The following is a 25,936-nucleotide window of genomic DNA, read 5'->3' on the forward strand; positions in this document are numbered from 1 at the left end:
CGTGAGTGGACTCCTCACAAGTGTGTCTTAGGTGCTCTGATACGTAAGGGATGGGATTATGTCTTTACTTTCTGTTCCTTACGTATTACTTTATGAATCTTTCAAGAATTGATGTTGAACTAAGTTTTATGAAATTTTATATTGAGGCCCTTGTGCCAAAGATTATTTAAGTTGTCAAACTATTCCGCTGCGAAGTTTTAAAGATTATGTTGTTATATTTTTGAAGGATAAATTATTATTCCATTTACGTTTTTTAAGAAATGTGACATTCCGTTTTATGATGAAAAACTCTGATTTTATTTAAGAAATTTTTACGTTGGGAAAACGGGGTGTTACAATTGGTATTAGAGCAGGTCGGTCCATCAGGCCAAGTAGATGAGTCGTTGTGTCGTGACGTCATGTTTTCTAGTTAGTAGTTATGTTTTATTATGTGATCATGTTTAACTGACTAACTTTGATGTGGTTTTGTGTTTTGTTTGAAGAAGCAATAACTAAATTTATTTTCTCTTGTGCTTTGAATTTCGAGGACGAAATTCTTTTAAGTTGGGGAGAGTTGTAACGCCCTCCTTTTATTTAATTATTTTTATTAAGTTAGAGTCTATTTATGTGATTTATTTATTTATATGAGGTGTTAGTATTTTATTATGTGACATTATTCTATTATTTATTAGAATATGATAATTATTAGAGTAAGTAGATTTGGAGGTAGTTTTGAGATTAGATGTCTTTTTATGATTTAGTCGATTTATTTTGATGAGTGATATTTTGTTATGTTATATGTTGGTATTTACTATAATAATATATATTTGTTATTTGTTAGAGATATATTTGTTATTTGGTGTAGAAATATATTTGATATTTGTTAGAGATATATTTGTTATTTGGTGTAGAAATATATTTGTTATTTGTTAGAGATATATTTGTTATTTGGTGTAGAAATATATTTGTTATTTGTGAGAGATATATTTAATTTAGAAATAAATAAGATTATGAGGATTATTAGTGTGAGTGGAATTGGGGGTTAGAATAAAAAAAAGAATAAGTTGTCGGGCCTAAATAGTTTTGGGAAGAATATTTTAGTATTATAAATAGAGAAGCTTAGGTTAGAAAGAGTTTACCGGAAACCGCTTTTTGGAAAAGAGGAGAACAAGAAAGAAGAGAAGAGGAGAGAAAAGTCAAGAGAAGAGGAGAAGACCTTAGGAAAGAAGAACGTTGCCGCTGATTCAGGAATTAATCTAAGGTGAGGGTGAGACTATCTTGCATTAATATTAAGTTGTTAAATCATTAGATTACATCTAACAAGTTGGGGAGAGTTTGTGTGAATTTGAGAATTAGGGTTTTGAGAGAGATTTGATGATTAGATGATGAAAACTTGTTGAATTGATGTAGAAATTATATACAGACCTTAGATAATCCATAGGATGATTATTGGAAGTAGTTTTGAGGTTAGAACCATGAGATTAGGTGAAACTTGGAGAAAATCTGCATTAAGCCCGAATTTTGATATTAAAACTGGAATTGATCGGTGCCGAATTGGTCTTAGGTGTGAACACGAAAGTTGTAGGTATGGATGTTAGCTTTCTAATTCCGTTGGTCTCACGTCAATAGGATTTATAGAACTTGAGTTATGGTCAAATTACTGCACGTAGGTCGCAGTGAACTTTTATGGACTTTCAGCACAACTTTTCCGAATTTAAAATGAAAACTGGTATTGATCGGTACAGAATTGATCTTAGGCGTAAACATGAAAGTTTTAGATAATTTTGTTAGCTTTCTAGTGGATTTGGTTTGACGTGAAAATGATGTTTGGTCTGTGAGTTATGATGAAAATACTACAGGGAGGTCGTAGCAAAATTGTACGGTGACAACATTCTCTGTTTCATGTTTTTGCGTTTTGTTCATATGTTTCTGTTTTGAATTGATCTTTGTTGTAAACATGAAAGTTGTTGATATTTGTGATATCTTTCCAATAGTTTTGGTTTGACATGAAAATATATTGTGGATAATTTATTATGTTTTTACAAAGATACATAGTGAATTATTGTTGATGTTTAAATACGATGTTATATGAAGTTGTTTATGATTGATGAATATGATGTTTTAAGATGTTGTTTATTATCATTTGATATTGTTATATTATGATATGACATATATTATTTATGTGATCCATACGTTGTCAAGATGTTAAGATGTTAAGACGTTAAGATGATAAGAGTTGTTAAGTCGTCAAGTCGTTATGAAGTCATCAAGTTATTAAGATGTTATGTTGTCAAGATATCAAGATGTTAGGATGTCATAGATGTTCATGAAGTTGTCTAAGTTGTAGGAAGTTGAGTCCATTGCATACTCATTAAAGTTGGGGGCTTTAGGCCCGGCAGCCTTGTGCTCATTAAAGTTGGGGGCTTTAATCCCGGCAGCCTTTGTGCTCAAACTACGTTGGGGGCTTTAAGCCCGGCAGCTTTATGCTCACATGTTGAAGAGCCTAATTACGCTCATTTATGTTGTTGAATGGTACCACATGCATTTGCATATCAAGAAGTTTTAAGATGATTTAAGATGTGAAGTTGTCGAGTTGTCAAGTTGTTAAGTTGTCAAGATGCTAAGATGATTTGAGATGTTAAGAGTTACATAGTTGAGTTGAGTCGCATTGTCGAGTTAAGTGAGGTTTGATTATGAAGTTTGATTGTGATTTGATGATGATGTTTGTTTATGAAGTTGATTATGAACTTGATTATGAAGTTGCTTTCGATAAATGCTATGTTTTGATAATGATACTTATGTGAATTATATGATGATGCTTACGATTATATTTGGTGTTAGATATTGATGCTTATGATCATGATTTAAGATAAGATATTTTATGAATAATAATTGAGATTACTTGATGAAGTATATGACTAATGTAGGAAGGATAATGACACTAGTTAAGGAAGTTTAAGTTATTAGATATGATTAATGAATTATAAGATGTTTAAGTTGTTGAATGTACTTTATATGATTTATATGCTTAATATTATTGTTTGAGAAATCTCACCCCTCTGCTTGGAAATGTTGCTCTTCGTATGGGTAACTTGCAGGTAACCAGGATTAGTTGCGGTCGTGAGTGGCTCCTCACAAGTGTGTCTTAGGTGCTCTGATACGTAAGGGATGAGATTATGTCTTTACTTTCTGTTCCTTATGTATTACTTTATGAATCTTTCAAGAATTGATGTTGAACTAAGTTTTATGAAATTTTATATTGAGGCCCTTGTGCCAAAGATTATTTAAGTTGTCAAACTATTCCGCTGCGAAGTTTTAAAGATTATGTTGTTATATTTTTGAAGGATAAATTATTATTCCATTTATGTTTTTTAAGAAATGTGACATTCCGTTTTATGATGAAAAACTCTGATTTTATTTAAGAAATTTTTACGTTGGGAAAACGGGGCGTTACACTTATGCCTTGGAGCTTTTTCTCAACGACGATGAGGGCTCATGCCCTAGGAGCTTTTGCTCAACGACGATGAGGGCTTATGCCCTAAGAGTATATGTATGCTCAACGACGATGAAGGCTTATGCCCTAGAATGGTACCACATGCATTTGCATTTCATGATGATTCGAGATGGTTTAAGATGTTAAGAGTTGCATAGTCGAGTCTAGATGCATTGTCAAGTCAAGTTGTTAAGTTGTGATGTTTTAACAAATTACCTTGTGATGTCTTTTAGTATGATGATATGTGACGATGATTGTGACTGCTATATGATGATATATTGCTAAGATGAAATGATGATGTCTATGTATTTGATTATAATTGTTAAATTATAAGATGTTTATATTGTTAAATGTAATTTATGATTTATGAGCTTAATATTATTGTTTGAGAAATCTCACCCCTTCTGCTTGAAAATGTTGCTCTTCGTATGAGTAACTTGTAGGTAACCAAGATTAGTTGCGGTCGTGAGTGGACTCCTCACAAGTGTGTCTTAGGTGCTCTGATACGTAACGAGATGGGAATTTGTTATTGCTTTATGTTCCTTACGTATTATTTAAGAAGTTTTCATGAATTATTATCGAACTAAGTTGCTTTGAGATTTTATGTTGAGGCCCTTGTGCCAAAGATTATTTAAGATGTTGAAATAATTTCCGCTGCGAAGTTTTAGATATTAGATTGTTGGATTTTGAAGGATAAATTATTATTTATTCCATTTATGATTTTTAAGAAGTGTAGCATTCCGTTTAAGTTGTTAAACTCTGATTTTTATTAAGAAATTTTTATGTTGGGAAAACGGGGTGTTACATTAAGAACATTACTAAAAGTTCTTCTGCAAAAAATTGTCACAAAATTTGATTTCTACGTCCAGACTTTGTTACTTTTATCTTTAATTTTCGTCGTTTTAAAAAATTCATATTTAGTTATTTTCATGTTAAAAAATTCTAAATTTTAGTAAATGAACATTTCATAGTGTTCTAAACTTGTCTAAGAAAAATTGTTCAAAAATTTAAGACTTTAAGGATAGTTAAACAAACTTTGTTTTAGCAGGGACTAAAATTAGAAGTAATTTTTTTTTGTAGGCACCAAAAAACCTATTAAAATTAAGTAAGGACTGAACTTAGAAGTTCCAATTTTATAGGGACCAAAAACATATTTAACCCATAAATATAATGGTGTTGTAACTCATTACACATCAACTGAATACATTTAACCATGATTTTAAATGTTATTACCACAATTTTTAACTGTTTAAATATACATAGTTAAAAAAGTGTTAATAAAATTTCTCTTTATTTTTTTTTTATGATAAAAAATTTCTCTTTGTTTTTCTTTTGTTAATTGTATGATTTGTTCCTGTTGAACATTATGATCCTATCATCGTATACTTTTATTTCTTACGCTTAATGTCAACTTTTTGTCAAAATACTTACGGTCAATTAAATCCATCAAACTTATATATGGTTTTAATTAGATTTATACTTTTTTTTCATAGGTTCCTTCTATTCAAGCTACTCTTAGATTTTAAATGTGAACACATCTCTATGCTAAGATTGAATCTTATCTTGGTATGTTGGGTTGTGGAAATCTAACTCCATTAGACTCAATCCATTAGTAATTAGATTTATATATTATCATATGCTCTTGAGAATGACAACTATAATTCGTCCTAATGAATCATGAAAGCAATATCATTTATTTTTTTACTTTTTACAAGAGAAGTAAAATAAAAACAAGAACTAAGGTGTGACTGAAGAGGAGCATCCCCCCCTTAAATTTCTATCAAGAAGCTAAGTAAACTAATACTAGGAGGAATAATATCTAACGAATGTTCCTTCTAATATCATTTAATCTCCTCAATTTGATAGGTTTTGTTATCAATTTTATAAGTAAGATGAGTACTAAACTCAATCTCTCTAGAAAAGAATACAAGGAGAGAACAAACCATATTAAACATTAATATTTGTGTGAAAGAAATAATATTGAAAAGTTGTATATGACTTGGTTTTCTAAAGGAGATTAATTTTGATACACTAATACTGTAATTTTTTTACAATGTCAATCAATTACAAATCATTATATCTAATGGTTTAAATCATTTTTAAAAAGAAAATTAGAAGTCATAGATGTAATATATACACAGACTAACCATTTTTTTCACATCTAGCACAACTAACATGACACATAAAGTTGATAAATTATAATGTGTAAATATAATATTTTCAATGTATTTGTTAAAATGTGTAGATATAATTCACATAAAAATATATAGAGCAAACGATAATCATAATAGTAGAATTTATTTCTATCATTCATAATTGATGAATTAGTATCACTGTAACTTTGTAATAGATCATCCTAATTCTGTAGTTTTACAAAGGAAAGCCTTCCTTATTAAAAAAAAAAAAAAAAAAAAAGAAGAAAACCAAAATGGTTAAAAGGCTTCCTTTATCCTAGAGTATAAAAAAAAAAAAAAAAACCTTACATTATTATTTTTTTTTAGAGAAAAAAAAAACCTTACATTATGTCACTATTTTCTATGTACGCAATAGCTTTGAGTAAATGCTCTTTCTTGATAGGTTTGGTAATGTGGAAATCCATTCCAGTCTCAGTGGTCAGCTTGTCAATTTCAGCAGATAATGCAATGATAGAAATGTGAAGACCATAGTGTTTCTCCATCTCTCTTATCTCCCTTGTTGCCTCAAACCCATCCTTCACTGGCATCTGTCCAATTCATTGTGGAAAAGTTAAGCACATTGACCAAAATATAAAGCTTAAGTTATATTGCAAAAGACTTGCAAGCATGAAAAAAAATGCTCTCAAATAATCATTACTTACCTGACAATCCATTAAGATATAATCATAAGGAGGATTAGTAAAATCCTTGGTTAAACCCTCTTGAACAGTTCTCACAGCCTCTTCACCATTCTCACATTGGTCAATAGTAGTCACACCAAGAGATCTCAAAGTAGCCATACAAATCTTTCTCAGCATAGGACTATCATCAACAACCAAAAACTTCTTTCCACTTAATGGTTTAGGATTGCTTGATTCTCCACTTTCTTCTATTTCACCTTGATGAACAGAACCTTTTCTTCCCAGATTAACATAGGACTTTTGTGTTCCCTTCCAACATTGTTCCACACTTAGACACACACTTTCATCATTGGAAGGTACTTGTGATCTAGGTTCATTTCTTGGTTTACTAGAATTGCTTATCCAATTACCACCGAACTCAGGAAGAAGCCTAATGACTTGGAACAATCTACTACCATGAAATGGTTTTGATATCACAATATCATCTTGATCAATTGCTTGGTAATCAACACTACTCTCAAAAGGCTTTTCCAACCAAACAACTTTACTAGGATTGAGAAGATCTTTCTTGAAGTTTGACACAATCTTACAAAGCTTAGAAAATGGTCCTGTATTTGCATCAATGATAATCAAAACAAAACTTGGTGCAGCTCCATTGTTTTTCTTCTTGAACATTGAAGATAGATATTCATTTCCATGATCCATAGCTTTGAAAGGAACTCTTCTACTACAAGAAGAGTTATAAGATGTACACCTAGAACTCATCTCCGAAGACTCCGGTGAACTTTGATCACTGATATCGTCACCCTTTTCTTTTTTGATCTTCTTGAGAGTATGAATTAGATGATTTCTACTCTTCACAACCTTGACTTTAATCCCTAAGCTCTCTATGAACAACTGCGAAGTTCTTCTTCTTTCCTCATCAGTAATGTAAAGAATGACATGTGAAGGCTCAGGCCTCTGAGAGGGGCTAACATGGAGTTTTGGACTCAAAGAACAAATGCTTGAACCAGAACTAGCAGTACGAATTGTTAATTTTTTCTCTAGGGTTTGGTTTTTGTCACCTGAGGTTGATCCATACTCATAATTCACTGTCTCATTCTCACATAAGGTGAGAAGCACATTGAACTTGAAGCATGTTCCTCTTTTGCCAACTTCCTTGTCCACAATACCAATGTCTCCATGCATCAAACGTACCTAGAAAAAACCATTTGACATTTTTATTAAATGATTTTTTTACAACTAAAAGGGAGGACTAATGTATGCATACTATTAAGATTCAAATCATGAACTGGAAGATGTTGTTTTCGAATTGTGAATCGAATCTTATTATGAAACATAAGCTACATTGTCAATAAAAATTTATTTTTAAGTAAAAATCAAGTGACATAACAAAATTATAAGCTAACCTTTCTATATCATATATGAACTTCAAAATAATTCAAGATTCAAGTCATATATTAAAAGACAAAAGAGAAGTGATTGGTTATACAAAATTGACCAAAAAGTTGTTAACTACATTAAGTTTAGTAATGTTTCATTAGAATGAATCAAGGTTCATCATAATGAACTGTGATTCAATATTCAAACAGATACATATTAGAGTCATATTGTTTGTGTTGGGTTTCTAGTAGGAGTGATTAAGTCTCACATTGCCTATGAATAGGTAAAATGTTGGATACGTAAGAGAGGTGACCCATATACCTAATGCCTTAAGGTTTTGGGTGGAGATGTGGTGTCTATGTCTCTTGTGGTTATGGAACATTGGTTCGTTGTTGCCCCCGATGTTTCCTCAGATTCCCCAACAAGTGGTATTAGTGCCTTGGTTCAGCTTGGTGGAAGAGTGGAAGTGGGATTCTAGTGTTTGGATTAAGTATAGGAGGTGGGAACTCACTTGAGGGAGAATCTTGGGTTTATGGGGTTCCAACAGACCGCCCAACAAGTGGTTGCAATGTGCTGGTTCGGCTCGGTGGAAGAGTGGAAGTGGGATTTTCTAGTGTTTGTATCAAGTATAGGAGGTGAGAACTCGGTTGAGGGAGAGATTGTTGGGTTTTAAGTGAGTGGTTAAGTCTCACGTCACCTATAAATGGGTAAAATGTGTGAGTGGTTAAGACTCTTATCGTCTATAAATAGGTAAAATGTTTGATATATAAGAGAGGTGACACATATATCGAGACGTGACGTCTCTCTCTCTCTCTCTCTCTCTCTCTCTCTCTCTCTCTCTCTCTCTCTCTCTCTCTCTCTCTCTCTCTTATGGTCCTAAAGCATTCACCCAATAATGCTCCTGACTCTCCTCGGGCTCTCTAACAGATTGTATTCAATTTAGTATGACCTCTAAATGAATTGACAACTAAGTGAACTATAAACTCGAAATTTTCTCACAATTATTTGAATAGATAAAAAATATGCTTACCAATGACTGCACAATCCCAAGTCCCAAGCCAGTTCCTACTTGGCCAACAGAATTCTCTTTAACTTGAACATAATTCTCAAACACTGACTTGTGATTCTCTTTAGGAATACCTTTCCCTGTATCATCCACTTCAAATACAAAATCCATAAGACATGGATCTTGTTGGGCTAAATTCACAGCTTCTATGTCTTCACATTCTTTGTCTTTCTTACTAAACAACCAAGACAAATGTTTCATAACACTCTTGCGGTTGGTCTTGGATTTTTGCAATTTGGCTTTCTGAGTCCATGCTCTAACTGTTATGTGCCCTTCATCAGTAAATTTAACAGCATTGCTTAGCAAGTTACACAAAACTTGCTTCAATTTTCTCCTATCACCTTTCACACGTGAATGTTTGATCACTGAGCCATTACAAGGGTCCAATACAACTTCTACACCTTTCTTCATTGCCATTGGATGATACAAATCAACTACATCCTCAAGGAGAGAGGATAAATCAAATTCCTCTTCCTCTAGTTGCATTTTTCCTGCCTCAATCTTGCTTGTGTCAAGTATAGAATTCAACAGTCCTAAGATTGTAACAAAATAAAAATGAGTTAATGATGCCATTATAGCCGCTCGTTAACAATATTTTGTACTAAATAGTATATCACGGAACAACAACAATTTGTTCAAATTCAATTATGTTATAACACTATAATGTGCCCTATTTAACAACATTGGTAGCATGAACCTATGATGATTTACCTAGCAAATCTTGGGCACAATTATCCATTTGTTTTAAGTTGGTCTCCAATTCTGAACTTGGTTTCAAATTGGTGTCCAATTTTGAATTAGTAACAACTAATTTAGAGGACATTTCAATCAAACCAATAAGGCCTGCAAGATAAGCACGAAGATCATGGCTAGCAGTAGCAAAAGCAAGACTCTTATTGGTATTCTTTCTCTCAGCTTGTTCTGTGGCTTCTTTTTGTTGTATGAGTGATGCACACAAATGCATTTCTCTCTTTGTCACTCCAACATTCAAGAATAGAAAACTCAAGATAGCAATAAATATCATCATCATCATTACAATCAAGAGTGTCAATCCCTTTTCTTTATGACTTGGATTAAAGATGAGAGATCCATTTTGTGGGACTGCTAACACATGCACCTGTTATTTAATAAAATTAGTTAGAGATAAGAAAAATATTTAGTTACGTACATGTTAATTGAAACATACATGACATTTGTGAACATATTTGGATAATTAAACACATGTTAATTGAAGTCATTATTACTTGATTATTTTTTTTTCTTCTTCTTTGAGTTAAAACTATTAAGGTTATGTTCGACAAAAAAACACAATGTTCACTTTCTTATTGAGTGAAATTCATGTCAATTAATGTGTGTTAAATTTTCAAATTATGGGACCACATCAATTTCACGTATGAGTTAGAAATAATGTTGCTAAAACTTATCTAAAATAAATGTTGTAAACAATGTGTATTTGAATTTTTTTTTTTTATGGAATGTGTTTATAAACGGTGATTATTTAAATAAATAATGAAATAGAGTGAGAAAAATGTAGCATAAAAAATAAAATTAGAAAACAATTATAAGATACAAGACCAAGAGAGATGTTTTGTGAAAATAGTATAAAAATATTAAAGTGTGAACTAACATGCAAATTGTATTGTGAAAGTAGTAAAATTATTTTTTGGGTACAAAGTACTATTTGGTATTTTCGGGTACAAAAGTACGGTCTTGTTTTCTTAGTTAGTTAATATACTACTATTGGAATCAATTGAAAAAAAATTGCATCGTAATCAAACAAACTAATATGCAAAAAATATTAAAACGTACCGATTCTATTCCCATAATATCAATGGGGTAGCAATGAATCAAATATTGAGTATCATGAATATTCAAACTAGAACCAACAGCTTGATCCTTGCAAGATACAGCTCCCTCATTCCTTATTAGATCTCCATTACCATTAACATCTTGAATTGAAACACTATCATTAAAAATCATCAAACGGATATTTTGAATTCCTTTTACAATAACTTTTCCATCTTTGGTAGCCAAATATGATTTTGTCCCTTGACGATCGACAATGCGAGTGATATAATCAGTTATTGCTTTCGTCGAAAATCCAAGAGAGACCCCTCCTATTCTGTTGATTCTAGCTGAATTCATGAACAAAAGATCACTAACATTGTTCAACTTTGTTCCCAATGATGCAAATTCATGTGAAATATTATTTGTTCCATTTATCCAACTTGCATCAATATTGATAGTGTTGTTAGATATTATGGCTTCCCCAAAAACCATTCCAGTGTCATGGTTCACAGGTTGGATATAGTATATGGTTTTGTTTGAAGCACCCCCACTAGATGAGTTAGAGTACATTGCTAGAACTTGATCACCGTCATTGTAGTGTGTGAAAAAAAGACCTTCCATTCCTATGTATGAGATTTGTGTCAAGTGAGGAATTGTCTTCAATGCTTGAAATAATAACGGAGCCACCTACAAAGTGCAAATAAATTAAACCATTAAAGCTACAAAGATATTTTTTTTCTTTTCGCGCTGGCGCGAAAACTTAATTCCTTCGCAAATCTAGAGTACATTTAAGAGTTTTCGCTCCAAAAAAGTGAATTTCCTTCGCGATCTCGAACTACTTACCACTTTGACCACGACAGTTCGGTAATAAAAAATAATTTTGATATAAAAAATAATAAAAAATAAGCAAACAAAATATTTATGGTTTTGAAGGGAAATTATACAAGAAATGGGTATACCTTGGTGTGAACATCAGAGAAGGTGACATTAGTAGAATTAAGGGTTGAGCTCAATAATGTAGATAAATTTGTTGATGATGATTTCATTGGTTGCAATAGTTCAGCTGAGTACTCAATTTCTGATTGCAATTGTGACACAATATTTGCTGAGTGCAAATTCACACTTTTCTCAATATGTGTGACCATGAGATACCAACATGGTGTCAATGAGGCAAGGACTATTAGTGCACCATATGCCTACAATAACACAACAAATAATATCGTAAATTTATGTGTAGCTATGTGCTAGTTGAAGACATCAATAACAAATCTCAATTGTTCCTTAATCTTTGTTACAAATCAAATCGAAGAAAATAAAGAGTGCTGAGGAACATGAAGAAAAATAGCATGAACGCATAAATATAAAGACGTACCAGCAAGATCATGAAAGATGAAGGTCGAAGTAATGCCATTGATAAACCAGTATTCATTGAGTATGGTGGATGTGATAGTCAACTTGCTCTCTGTAATATTTCTGCATTGGAAACTCCATAAAATCAAGTTCATATATTGAATTTTTTGAATAGTGAAAATACTAGGATTTAGGGTTTGTCTACTCTTGAACTGCAAAAGTTATAGTAATTTCAGGTCAAATTGTGATAACATGCGGGTTTAGATTGAAGAGAGAATGATGAGAGAAAGAACAAATAGAGAGATATAGAGAATTTTTGTCCAAAATACTACGGGCTTTTTACAAATAGGAATTCTTGACAACAAAAATTGTAGAGAATAGTTTTATTTTGTATGCATATCTATAGCATAATTATACAAGGCGAGGCATTAGGAGAAAATATCTCTAAGATAATATTTGATTTTCTTTGCACATATATTCTTCATAATCAGAACTCAATCTTTTTATTTTTTTGATAAAATCAGAACTCAATCTTGTTCATTACTCACATCTACCAAAAAAACAATACAATTTAATTTGATATTTACTAATATTATCATAACTTCAAAATTTTCAATGCTATAACAATATTTAAATACATAATAAAAAAAAATTATGAATATATGAGCCAAGGAAGAAGATCAACTGATATTGTGTTTCTGGTCTTAAGATTAGTGAAAGAAAAAACATATATTCTATATATCATCTAATCAAATAAAAATGAAAACAATTAAAATTATACATCAAACTAATATTTGTTGGCGCAAATGATTTATCAACCTGAAATTGCAATAGATGTCAATCTATGAAATTATAAACTATGTAACAATGTAATCTCTTAAACTATATCAACCTGAAATGGAGTTGGAACTGCCTATGAGCATAGAAAAAATTCATCTGCTCGATTTTATTTTGCGATAAGTAGTGTTTAACACCCATCACTTTTTACTTTTCTCTTAAGCCCATTTCATTATTCTTTTTCTTTTTAAATAAAACAGTGTGCGGTTTTGAATTTGTGGTTTTTTTTAGGAGGAAGGATGGTGGTTTTTCTTTTTAAACTCTTTTTTCTAAAGTTTGAACTAGTTTATCTTTGAAACTACAGTGACACTATGATATTGTTAAAATTTTAAATCTAATTTTTGTAAAATCGAGGTATCGCGGTCATTTTATCAAACCCGCAAAAGATTCAAACGTATTATAATTCTCGTATAAAACTATCGCAGATTATCATTACATAGTGCGATGGAAATTGCTTGATATAGCGAAAGATACCATCAATAAAGCAAAACGAAACAAATTTCGTTAGTCGTTGACATGTGTGTTGCGTCAAAGCCGTTGAAATTAACTCAAAATTTCCTCATTTGTTTTGAAAGTCTGACACGCGTATTTCATTATAATTCTCGTATAAACCTATCGTAGATTATCATTACATATTGCGATCGAAATTGCTTGATATTGCGAAAGATACCATCAATAAAACGAAAAAAAAATTATTAGCCGTTGACATGTGTGTTGCGTCAAAGCCATTTAAATTAACTCAAAATTTCCTCGTTTGTTTTGAAATTCTGACACGTGTTTCCATGATTTTTGCGATTCCGAGATGCGTGTTTCCGTGATTTGCGCGATTTCGAGATTTATCACTTTTTTTCAGCACAAAAAAGAAAAATTATTAAAAGAAATAAATAAAAAAAATTAGAAGTCATATAAATATAGTGTTACTTTACATGTGTGCATTTAAAGGATTACCTTCTTCTAAAAAAAAAAGAATTGCCTTTTTATTTTGTTTACAATAGAAAAAAAAATACCTGTTTCCTCTTTTTTAAAGTACTACCTGTTTTTTAATTTCTATTAATAGACTAGAAAACCAGCACCCTGTTTCAACTCAAATTTATCAAATCTTTGATTTGGTATGAGTAGGCTCTTCGAGGTGTCAATCCCTACATCGCTTAGTAGCTCTCTGATTTTTTTTTTTGACTTCTTTTTTCTTTTTTCCTTTAAGTTTTGGCTTTTGTATTAAAAGAACTAATAAATTTTCCAAAATTTTGATATTATATGTAGATGCACAACAATATATTATAGGTGAATAAAATGTCAATTGACATATTACTTTACTAACTACTCATTTTATATGAGCCAGACTCAAAAACTTGGTAGGAAAACCACAATAAAGGGTACATATATATATTTGAAAAAGACTAAAACAAATTTCTACATTGGATGGAACTAGTTTGCCTGAATTGAAAAAAAATAGAAGTTTGATGACACACATTAGTAGTGTTTATATAGTGGGAGACGTGCCTCTGAGCGGGTGCATAAATTATGTGAACCGAAAGCACTAGTGGAAATGTTAAATTAAATAATATTTTGGTAAAATATTTTGGAACTTAATATTAAATACTTTGGTGCATAATCTGAAATATTTTGGTATGCAATCTAATATATTTTAGTACGTGATCTAAAATATATTTTGACACTCAATAATATATTTTTGTACTCAATAATATATTTTTGTACACAATATGATATATTTTACTAAAATATATTGGTGCACAATCTGAAATATTTTGGTATGCAATCTAATAAATTTTGGTACGTGATTGAAATATATTTTGACACTCAATAATATATTTTTGTACTCAATAATATATTTTTCTACACATTATGATATATTTTGGTACTCTATTTGAGATATTTTTGTACTAGATCTAATATGTGAATGACTTGTTTCTGAAATTTCTCACATATTAGTTGTGAATTTTCTCTATAAATAGAGAGCTCACGTAGTTTATTCACCAAAAAAGTATTATGAAACTTCGAATGATTTTCTTTTCACTCCCCCATTTGACTTGGGTTGATGATTTTTTTTTTCTCTTCATCTTCTTTTTTTGTCCCTTCAGAATTAATAGTGTTCTTAAGATCATAGACATTTTCTAGATGTCCATTCAGAATTAAGAATGATGTTAAGAGCATAGTCCCTTTTATGGATTATGTCCCTTCGAAATAAATAATATTTTAAGATCATAATCATTTTTTTGGTGTAATAAAAATGATCTTAAAAATATATTCTTCTTCAATTCTTGCATAAGTTAGAATGGTGGTAGCATCGTATTTGAGTAGTTGAAATACCATATTGATATTTGGAGATAATAAAATTTAAAATGGTGGTAATAAAATTTAAAATGGTGGTAACACCATATTTGAATGGTCACAATACCATAATAGAGTGCTCATATGGTTTCAGTATTAAAAGAGTGGTCTTAATTGTGTAATTCTCGAACAGTTGTCTACAATGTAGTAGTTAATCACACAATTAGAGTTGAGCTTCTTTTATCCTAAAGGCGACGTGATTGATGGTCTGTCATGCACATACGTCTTAAAGAGAGCGACTTGGTCCCTAGTGACAACTTTGGTAGATGAAAATTATTTTTCAAAATAGACTTTAGAAATCCAAACACAACGGTTTCAAAATCCAAAAACTAACATTTTTAAGACGAAATAATTGCAAAAAGAGTCTTCTATCACGCACAAGCTAGTTTCTATATTAGATACATAAATCTCACCATTAAATTAAATGAAATCTGATATGACTTTTCAATCTAATGATAAAAAATATGTATGATGCATGCTAAACAAATTCATCTTTTTTTTTTTGAAGGAAACAAATTCATCTTTGTATGCTAGTATTCAATTCACAATAAGAAGTCGATTATAAATATTGGTTTTTTCTTTTAGGGAAATTATAAATATCGGTTGACTATCGATGTTTGATTGATTCATTGATATTTAGAATTTTCTTTCAAAAAAAATAATTGTGTACACCGGTTCTTTCAAAAAAAATAATTGTGTACACCGGTTTTAAAAAAAAGTTGATAAAATATAAGTAAAAAAATTAAATTTTATTTAATATACGAACAGAATGAATATAGCGTCGTCATGTGATACTGGTCTTGAAGGGAGAATTTATTTTATGGTAATAAATTATATAATAGACAGTCTTACATCACAAAAAGTAGCAGTAGCATTTTTCTTGTAAAAAAGAGTAGTAATTTGATTTGATTTATAGTTAATATATATTTATTTTATTATTTCTTTATGTACTTTTTTTTGTTGAAAGATATAAGATTACTATCATATCTTATTTAAAATGATAATATTTTTACAAAAAAATAAAATATTCTTATCAAATAAACATTTTTTTTTACGAATAAGGATTGCATTAACTAAAACGAAAGCTAGCTGAGAATTGAAACTTCCTACATCAAACATCAGAAGATTATTTAGCAAAAAAGAAAGAAGAGAATTTGTCCAATCATTACGAGGAATAAGGGACACGATTTCCCTGAGAAGCAATTAGAGAGGAGCGAGGAGCGAACTCAGTATGATCTTTCTTAACCATATTAAATAACACAAGGAAGTCGATTTCTGATATGTTCAATGAAGATCGAGAAAGAATACAGTTGTGCTTGACGTTCCGTTGCACTGGACGTTGATCTCAGTGGCGGAGCCAGGAATTTTTTGGAGCCTGGGCAAAATAAAACAACGATAAGTTTTAGTGACAGCCGCAACCGTAGGTAGAGGTCCATAATGCTTTTAAAATGGTCTCCTTAGAATTACCTACGGTTTTTTCCGTAGGTAAAGATGGAAAACATGCAGTGACAACCATTTGACAATGACAGACAGATTTACCTACGGAAATTTGCCCTATAGTGACGGATTTTGGCCGTCACTAAAAGTCAAATTTCTTGTAAATTTCTCGTAGCGATACAAAGAAAGTATGGGTTGAGCCCGGGCGCGTGCCCGGGCTAGCTGGGGGGTAAAATCGCCCCTGGTTGATCTTCTGCGGTGGTCTTCACGGTCGAAGAGAATTGTGTCTACAAGCACGTTAGCAGTCTGACGTCCAAGTCAGTGAGAGAAATGAGGTGGATATGTGCGAAATGGGGTAAAAGTAAATCACCTTGGAGGTAACGATATGTCGCCCTTATATAGGCATGTAGGAGAACAACTATCTCCATAAAATGTGGCGCCTCTGTAGGAGACGGTTAGAGATGACCTTAACAGCTCAGATGGGCGTGCTCCAGTGTGGTGTTCCACACGGAGCTTGACCTGCTCCATCACTGTCATGAGCTAGTCTTATTTGGGCTTTATAGCCGATCCGAAACAGTTTCAAACACTACTTTCATGAGACGAAGGTTGCGTGCAAGAACGATACCACTTCTAAGGGACTATACTTTTACTAGAAGTCACCTTTGCTGAAGAACTATTTTATGAAAGATCCATCATAATCTCTAAAAATACTTCTATAAGTCGAAGAGCCATTATCAAAATTATAAGCACTATCCAAATGTACTTGGAGAACAACACATAGATAGAATGCATGCTATACTTCGGAGAAATTGAATGCATCATGTTGTTATGAATAAAACCAACTTGATTTCATCCAATAAAAGAGTGGGTGTTAAAGAGAGTGTTGAAAAGTGGTGTTGCTAACATTCCTCTAATACCAAATGTGTGGTTTGAGAAAAGACAATGAATTACGACCTCTCTTGAAAGGGCATTTTAAGCCACATCAAAGAATGTCTTCCAAGACCAAGGAGTTTATCGATCTCAGTGCTCAAATATTCCATTCAATCCCTGCATACAAGCCAAGGCTAAAAAATGTACTCCATTGGTCGGGAGAAACTTTGTTAATGATAAAGAATTTCTTAATTGATTTGTTAATTATGTACAGATGAAGAGTTGAAACGAGAACATGATATGTAGAGATTGTGGGAGGGGGAGATGGGGTGGAATGAGAAAAAAAAATTCGATGTTGGTTTTGATTTTTTATACTTTTGTTAGGTTAAAGACAAAGACAGAAATGAAGATGATGAATTTAATATGATTTCATATCTCAAAAAAAAATCATTGCATACATGCCTAAATTGAGGGGGATTTTTAAAATATGATTATGGAATACATTGAGAGATAAGATCAGAATCTAAAATAAGATCCTCAATTTAATAATTTTGTCATCATCGAAAAAGGAGAGAATGTTGAGGAAAATCACAAAATTCCGTTTTAGATGTTTTAATGACAACAATCTTATTACAACAAAGATCAATTGTGATTCTGATGTGTTTTATTTTCTAACAAAGTTTATTTGAGTGTTATTTAGAACATGATATTACAAATGTACACATCACAATATATCCAAATAAAATGAATCTGAACTTCATAATTACTCAAAAAGGACTTCAAATTGATTAAAAAGGACTTCGAGTACTTTAGAATGACTGAAAGATACTTAAGATTGAGATCATAAGCACTTGATGTTCATATCAAAAATGACTTTAGAACAAGAGTTTAGAAGCATTCTCATGTCACATCAAAACATTACAAGGTCAAAGATTTATATCAAAATGAGGATCAGATTAAAGTTATGACAATCAGATTGAAGGTTTGAAGATAAGGTTTAAGTTTTGCATTTCATATTTGAAGATCAGACTAGACATTGAGAAATTCAAAAAACAACAAATTAATGATTAATGGAACCAACTTCAAAAAGTGTGCTAGAAGATCAAATTGAACTTCATAAGATGAAATTAAGATCAAAGCAAAATTCTTTTGTGTAGTGTCAACAAAGCATTTTTTTGCTTTTTGGGGTTGCAAGTAGGATAAAATCCTATGAGATATTTGTCTTGGAAGTCGATTATCATTTCATTAGAGAAGACACTTTTATGGTGGAGATGGAAGTATTTATCAATCGGAGGAAGGGTGGTTCTTATTAATTTAGTAGTTTACGGTTGTTCCTCTTCAATTTTTACAAGGCTTCTAGGAAGATTTTGAAAGAAGTGACACAAATTCAACGCTAATTTCTTCGCGGAGGAGGCTTCGATAAGAATAAGGTAAGTTGGGTAAATTGTGAAAATGCACTACTAGAAAAAGAAAAATTAGCAACATAAAAAATGATTTTCCTCGTCACAAAATTTAGCAATAGAATTAGAGAGGGATTTCACGTTTTCCCTCTCTAAAATTGCGCGTATGTCTTGCATTGATTCAGTTGCTCATGCAGATGGTGATATAGATGGTCTGTGCTATGCAGAATTATGCCATTTATGGATTGTTTCCACATTAGTCTGGTGTCGACAATTAATGGGTTGTGGAAAAATATAGCTCCCTAAAAAATGCATGTTCTCATATGAAGTTTGCTTCAATGAAGTCTACCAACATGTGTGGAACAATGTTGTGTGTCATATTTCAACGAACTTGAAAACATTTATTTATAGATGTTTTTGTAAAGTGTTCAATGATTATTTGGTTACATACATATAAAAAAATGTATTTGATAGTGCTGAAAATGAAAAAAAAAATCATCAAATAATTTTAAAATATAAATAGATGTAGAGAATTATAATTCATAGATATTTAGATGTCTTTAATTTTTTAATATAAAATAGCATAAATTTCTTAGTCTAAATTTTGCTTTGTAATAATTATGTTAATATTTTTAACACTTACACACTAATGTGTTTTTTTATAAAAAAGATTACAATATAAAACATTTCCCCATCGATTGAAATTTCTGAATCCGTCATTGACTACATGCATTTAGCCTAAATTAGTTAATATCATGTTTTTTCTATACTCGAAAATAGTTTTTTTTTAACATGACTAAAATTAGTCATCATGTTAAAATTCCACGAATCCATTCTTTTAAAAAATGCTTTAAAGCCATGCATGTTATTACGTATGAATGTATGTTTATTTCAGTCACAATAAATACAATGCTTTAATTATAGTACTAAAAAATTTAAGGTTGTCACATTGTACATGTTTTGGATTGACATGATAATGGACAAGTGAATACATATAGATGAAGTTGGTTGTTCCATCTATTTAGGTTATTGTGTGGTAGATGGGGACACACTATCATTAAAACGGCAAGGGAATATATATGCATTTCAATGTAAATTCCATTCATTTTTAATAATAAGAAATAAATTTATACTCAAAATGTTGGAATTTGATAGAGCATCAGCATAATGCTCTTATACACAAATAGTAATAAAAGTATTATGACTAATAATGTGAATGTCTTAAAATTGCAATATGTGGTGTCCCATTTTCTTCATCATCTCCATCAGACATCAATGAGTCATCTTCAGAATCCTGATATGTAGAGCAACAGATTAAATCATTCATTAGTTTTATGGTTGCAATTGCACATCAAACTCAAAATCTAAGTATTAATCTGTCCAAACAAAACTAGATGAAAAATATGTTGAATTAACCTGATGATAATGACGTTGGATACTTTTATGAATGGCTCCCATGGTCCTAATAATTATGCACATAGGTATAATAATTCCACTGGCCCTTAATATAAAGATCTACAAAAAAAATACATCATAAAGTTAGAAAATCAATCAATGATTTACAAAACATATAGTTTTCTATTACTTGTAAGTTTAAAACTAGAAACCAATTAAGTAGTACTTACTGTAAGAATTGTAAATGGATAATCTTCCATTCCATTTGTAAGCAAAGCAAAAAGATGTCTTAGAAGCAATATGAGAGTAAACTGCAAAACCAAAAAAAGATAGTTAAACCACTTAGCTTAAATTAATTTCAATATATTCAAATCCAAGGGCGCGGATTGAATCGCTGAGGAATCACGCATTCACGCAGTCATGTTAATTAGAATCTCGTTTATATTTGGAAAAGTAAAATTGAAAAGCAAATTTAAAATCTACACAAAATAAGCTATCTGATTACATGACTTCCAATTTCTAAACAGGAGAGAATCCAAATGCCAAATCTATGGTAACAATGAGTAAAGTCATGACCTAATAATGAGCTGCACCCAAAGGTCAACAAATCCATTGTTCCCTTAAAAGATGAACCCAAACTCATTGACCATAACTAGCCAATGGAATTGGCAAGGCAAATAATTGCAATCAACATTGGAGTCTTTGACCCATTAATTCTTTTCCAACTCCATAATTACTCCTACATTTTCATTTTAATATCACAACACGGCATGTACCAGTACCACAATGCTAATGAATTCTCTTAAAATTGTTTAACAACAAGCCTAACAGTGGTGAGCGTGAGTAACTGTATCGGAAAAAACCAAAGTTTATACATGCATCTAATCAAATTATATCATAATACCATTTTCGTAAGTTAGTTGTTAAAATATCTCAATTAGTATTAGGGTCTTGTTAAAAATATTTATTGGTGTATACGGATTAAATATACAAAGACGAAAAAAATTAAAAGAAAATGCTTACTGCTAAAGCCAGTGATCTGCAGCAAGAAGCACTTCTATCTGTAGCATAGGTGCATTGAGAGTAATTGTTTTGTCTTGTTACACCTTCAACTATACCAACTATTCTTCTGTTTAACTCTTCTTCCTCCCTCCTTGATATTTCAAGACTATCTCTGTATATTCACACTCAAATTTAGTTAGTATTTCTTAACCATTCAATAATTAATTATAATTATAAACATGTGTTACAAAAAATTTAATTTGACCAAAAAAAAATGTGCCCGTTACTTAGTAAAGGTGTTACAGTTTAGAATTAAGGAATGGTTGAGGCTAAATAATTAATTGCAAGGCACATGAGTTCACTTTGATTGACTTCCACGTTGGAATGTTGAGTAACATTGAGAAATTTGCACCCAAGAAAATTAAATTAAAATTGCGTTACATTACATTCAACTTAAGCATGTGACATATATTTGACTATATGAAGGAAAAAAAAAATACTATAAATGGGGGAATCACCGAATGCCAATGGTCATTGCTTCTTCAGGTTTTAGAGATTTCTTTGGTGGGGGTGCTGTGTATCCAGGTTCATATTGCTGCAAAAACAAGAATATTTTCAGAAATAAAAATTAATTAGTTTTTGCTTATCAAATATACTACTCAGCTCTTAGGATAATGATAAGGGTACATTAATGTCTAATAATAAAAATAATTATATTAAAAATAATATTATTATTCCATAGACCCCAAGTTCCTAAAATATAAAATGGAAATAAAGATTGAAACAAATTAAAATGAAAGATAGTTTTGTCTTTTGGAGAAACTATAAGCATTCAGAAGTAGAATGAATTTAACATTTTTACCAACAAAAAAATAAAGAAGAATTTAACTTTAAGTCTTTAACAAGTTTTATTGTATAATGAACATTCCATACCTGTAGACAAATTTCACAAATTGTGTTTCCTTTTTCATTGCACCATGTTTGAATGCAATCCCTATGAGCAAACTACACAAAAAAAGTATATTATCATGAGAAAATTTCCATAATGAAAAAAGGGAAGCCAAGAAAAGCTTAAAGAATTTATAGTTTTACCTTAACTGTACCAGAACATGCACAAGGAGCTTCTAAGCTTTTGAAACTTTCAAATTCTTCTTCATGACATATTCTACAACGAGAAAATCCAGAAAATGATTTCAAATCATCAACCAACAAAACAACTTCTCCCATGTTTCTTAGAACTTTGAGCTTTTGTTTTCAAATTTTGTGTCTTGTACTCTGTTTTTCTCTGTTCTCCTCTCTCTAGAATCTAGGCTTTATATATTAAATAAAGTAATTTGGATTTACAATATTGTCCTTGTATTATTTTTCAAGAAAAAAAATATGTCGATATTGATTAGACCTCCCCCTTTTTCATTAACTTTTATATATTATATTTATTATATTCTTTGTTTTTTATAGATTATTGTATTCTATTTATATTGAAGCCTAATTTGAGAGAAACAAATTCGTGAATATAGTAAAATGAAGGATACCTTTGACTCATTCATTAACTTGGCAAATGGACATACGATAGAGAGTCAAAGAAAATCTCATTTTGGCCTACTTTGAAGGTATGAAGCATTTAAGTTGGTCAAAATAAACGATAAAAGATTGAAAACATACAAAGGACATTAAGATGCTGTATAATTCATAACGATAAAGTCTTGGGATATTGCTATCTGGGAAGAAAGCAAGGGAAAGAAGGAAAGAAAGAAAATAATATTTACTAAGCCTTTTTTCTTTTTGTTGACAAAAATCTTAACTAAGCCTTTGGTAACGGGTAAAACCCATATACTAGGGGATAAAACTTGTTCATATTAATATACTGTTAGAAGAGTTATGTCTCTCTCTCTATTCTTTTTAGGGTTATTATGATTTTTTTTTTGTCAAGTAGTTTAGTGGTCATAGATCACACATTTTTAATGTGGAGAAGTGATGTGTTTGACGTTCGAACATGGTCTCTGTATATAATATGCGATATTCCTATCAATTAGGTTAAGTTCACGGGAATATCACGCCTCTTTTTTATAAAAAAATTAAATGATAAATATTAAAATATTAATTGTTATGTTAATTTTTTTTCTAGACCTCAATTTTTTTTAATCTTTAGCTCAAACGAGTTAAGCAACACAACCTCACTCTTATAAAAAAAATATGTGTGTCGTTTATTTATGAAGCAGTTGAACTCCAAATAAAAAAAATGATAATATTTCGCTATCAACTATTTAAGAATCTTAGATTTTAAATTGTAGGGTACCTTAGGCCCATTACTGAGAATAAAACCTTGATTAGTGTGGGTTAAAAAGTACTTCTCCGCGTACAGTTCATACCTTAGGCCCATTACTGAGAATAAAACCTTGATTAGTGTGGGTTAAAAAGTACTTCTCCGCGTACAGTTCATAATTGCCCTTTGCATTCATATTTGAATACCCTCCATTCCAGCAGCAACGGTAACATAACATTCAACATGACAACTAAAATTTGAAACCGTGGGACCCCTTCTGGTTTTTACATTATATGTTACAGAAATATTCAGAAACGCGTCCACCGAAATTTTATGACAATCCTCTTATTCGACTGTTCCTTCTTTCCATATGCCACATTTTGTTGTTCTCGGAAGAGCAGTGATATTTGTACAACTCTCTATGAACAACTTCTTTGACAATTTTGTTTTTCTCTATTTTGATTGGTCAAAATCAATAGAGAGAGAGAGAAAAAAGGTAGAGAGAATAAGAACATGATGTGAGTATGAGAGAGAAAATTGTCAAAAAATTGTTACAAATTGGTTGTACAAATATTATTTCTCTTCTTGGAATAGAAAGTTTAAGTTGGTTGAGTTGTCTTGTGTATGTGAATTAATTTTTTATTATTCGAGTCAATTTTTTATCTACAATGTTTCATTTTTGTATAATACTAATAACGTATTATACTTTTTAACATTCTTTTTTCTTCAAAAAAATTATTTTATTCGTTTGGTTTTTGAAGGGAAAATTCTTTTATTAGTTAAAATTTATATAGATTTTATTTAAATTTATATAAGTCGCACATAATTAAACAAGACTCGTATTAGTTTCAACCAATACACAAGAGTGTTGAAAAATATGTGATCATCTTTCACGATTTAATGACAATGTTGTAATTATTTGTTTTATAAACAAAAAATAGTGCAAATGCATCATGTGACAGAGAAACACTTGCATAGGCACAAGCCTAACACCTGTCTTTGGGCACAGCCAACGAAATTTTGACAACTCATGTTTGCGAGTTTTTAAAGTCGGTTAAAAAGTCAACCGATGTTGCTTGTATGGCCTAATAGTAGGGTGACACGTAGCTGTCTTTTTAAATCGGTTAGTTGGAAAAGCGATTTTAAAAAGCTTTTGTTTTTGGAAAAAAGATATTTTTATTTTATTTTTTTATTTTTATTTTCACCATTTATCCCTTAGGATTGTATTACTGGCTCTGATACCAGGTTTGCGGCAGAATCGCCAGCAGAATTTTCTAATGACAGAAGAATTTTACAGCCTCAGTATCTTCCTGTGTCCATTTCCATGGCACTTTCTCAGATATTTTCTTCTGTAAAATTCTTCTGTCATTTGCTAAATCTTTGAAAAATCCTTCATTAGCAATATAATTTAAACATCCCAAAAATCTTTGGATTTGTTTTCTATCCACTAATTGATCAGGAAAAAGTTGAATTTTTTCTTGAACATGTGGTGATAAATCGAGTTTTCCTCCTTCTCTTAAAATAAGACCTAGGAATTCAATTTCTTGTTTCAAAAGTTTTGACTTTTTTCTTGATAAAACAATACCTATATCTTTTATCCTGTTTAAAACAGTTATAACATCTTTGACATGTTGTTCTTTACTTCCTTTAGTAAAAATTAAAATGTCATCGATATATACAAAACAGATATGGTCAAGACCTTTAAGAGTATTGTCCATAAATCTTTGATATATTGATGGTGCTTGTTTTAAACCAAATGTTAAAACATTCCATTTAAAATGTCCTTCTGGGCAGCTAAAAGCTGTTAAGGGTTTTGTTTCCTCTGATAACCTTAACTGCCAATATCCAGACTTTGCATCTAAAGATGAAAACCAATTACATCCTTTTATTTTTTTCAAAAATGTAATCTTTTCTTGGTAACTTATAAGAATCACTTATGGTTGAATCATTAAGTTTCTTATAGTTAATTACCATTCGAGCCTTACCTCTTTTTATCTCATTGTGTTTCCTGACATAAAAAGCTGGCGCTGAATGTGGACTGATAGAAGCTCTTATTAGACCTTTTTCTAATAATTCTGCTATCTCTTGTTTGAATTCTTCCTTATCTTCAGGGGAATAAGGTATTTTATATAAAACTCTAACTTCCTTTTTAGGGTCTTTAAGTTTTATAGTGATTAAATCTTGTATCTTGTTGACCACAAAATCTAATGGATTTTCAGAACAAACTTGATCTAAGTGGTGTTCTAAATTTTGTTCGACTGTTAGGTAAAACTTTCTCTTATCCCACATACATCTAAGTATATTAAGATTTTCTGAAATTGCCTTCAAAATTTCATTTTTCGTTATAATATTTGTTGTAACAAATTCACTTTCTTCTGGATTATTGACATCAAACCAATTTAATGTTATAGTGTCAAGTTTTTGAATAAAAGGATTATATAACTTTAAAAAGTTATTTCCTATTATTACATCTATTCCAGAGTCATGTTCATAAATTGATCTTACATAA

At 30.9% G+C, this 25,936-nt stretch overlaps 2 protein-coding genes across 2 annotated transcripts; both read right to left on the reverse strand.

Moving 5' to 3' along the window:
* Positions 1–5,880: 5,880 nt before the first annotated feature.
* On the reverse strand, positions 5,881–11,953 carry LOC146957533 (histidine kinase CKI1-like). The gene is made up of 7 exons (XM_085736966.1): positions 11,897–11,953; positions 11,484–11,720; positions 10,546–11,211; positions 9,448–9,853; positions 8,701–9,269; positions 6,309–7,484; positions 5,881–6,194 (listed from the first exon to the last, which is right to left on the reverse strand). Exons 1-7 carry the CDS (start codon positions 11,951–11,953, stop codon positions 5,988–5,990), a joined length of 3,318 nt encoding a protein of 1,105 aa, XP_085593092.1. The 3' UTR covers positions 5,881–5,987.
* Positions 11,954–19,843: 7,890 nt separating this feature from the next.
* Positions 19,844–22,465, reverse strand: LOC146957534 (uncharacterized). The gene is made up of 7 exons (XM_085736971.1): positions 22,257–22,465; positions 22,098–22,169; positions 21,683–21,759; positions 21,186–21,336; positions 20,393–20,473; positions 20,184–20,282; positions 19,844–20,061 (listed from the first exon to the last, which is right to left on the reverse strand). The coding sequence occupies exons 1-7, from the start codon at positions 22,389–22,391 to the stop codon at positions 19,972–19,974; spliced, it is 705 nt and encodes a 234-aa protein (XP_085593097.1). The 5' UTR covers positions 22,392–22,465; the 3' UTR covers positions 19,844–19,971.
* Between the last annotated feature and the right edge of the window lie 3,471 nt (positions 22,466–25,936).

This window comes from Medicago sativa, chromosome 1 (genome assembly GCF_051527215.1).
Source record: "Medicago sativa cultivar Bolivia chromosome 1, Bolivia_mono, whole genome shotgun sequence".
NCBI lineage: Eukaryota > Viridiplantae > Streptophyta > Magnoliopsida > Fabales > Fabaceae > Medicago > Medicago sativa.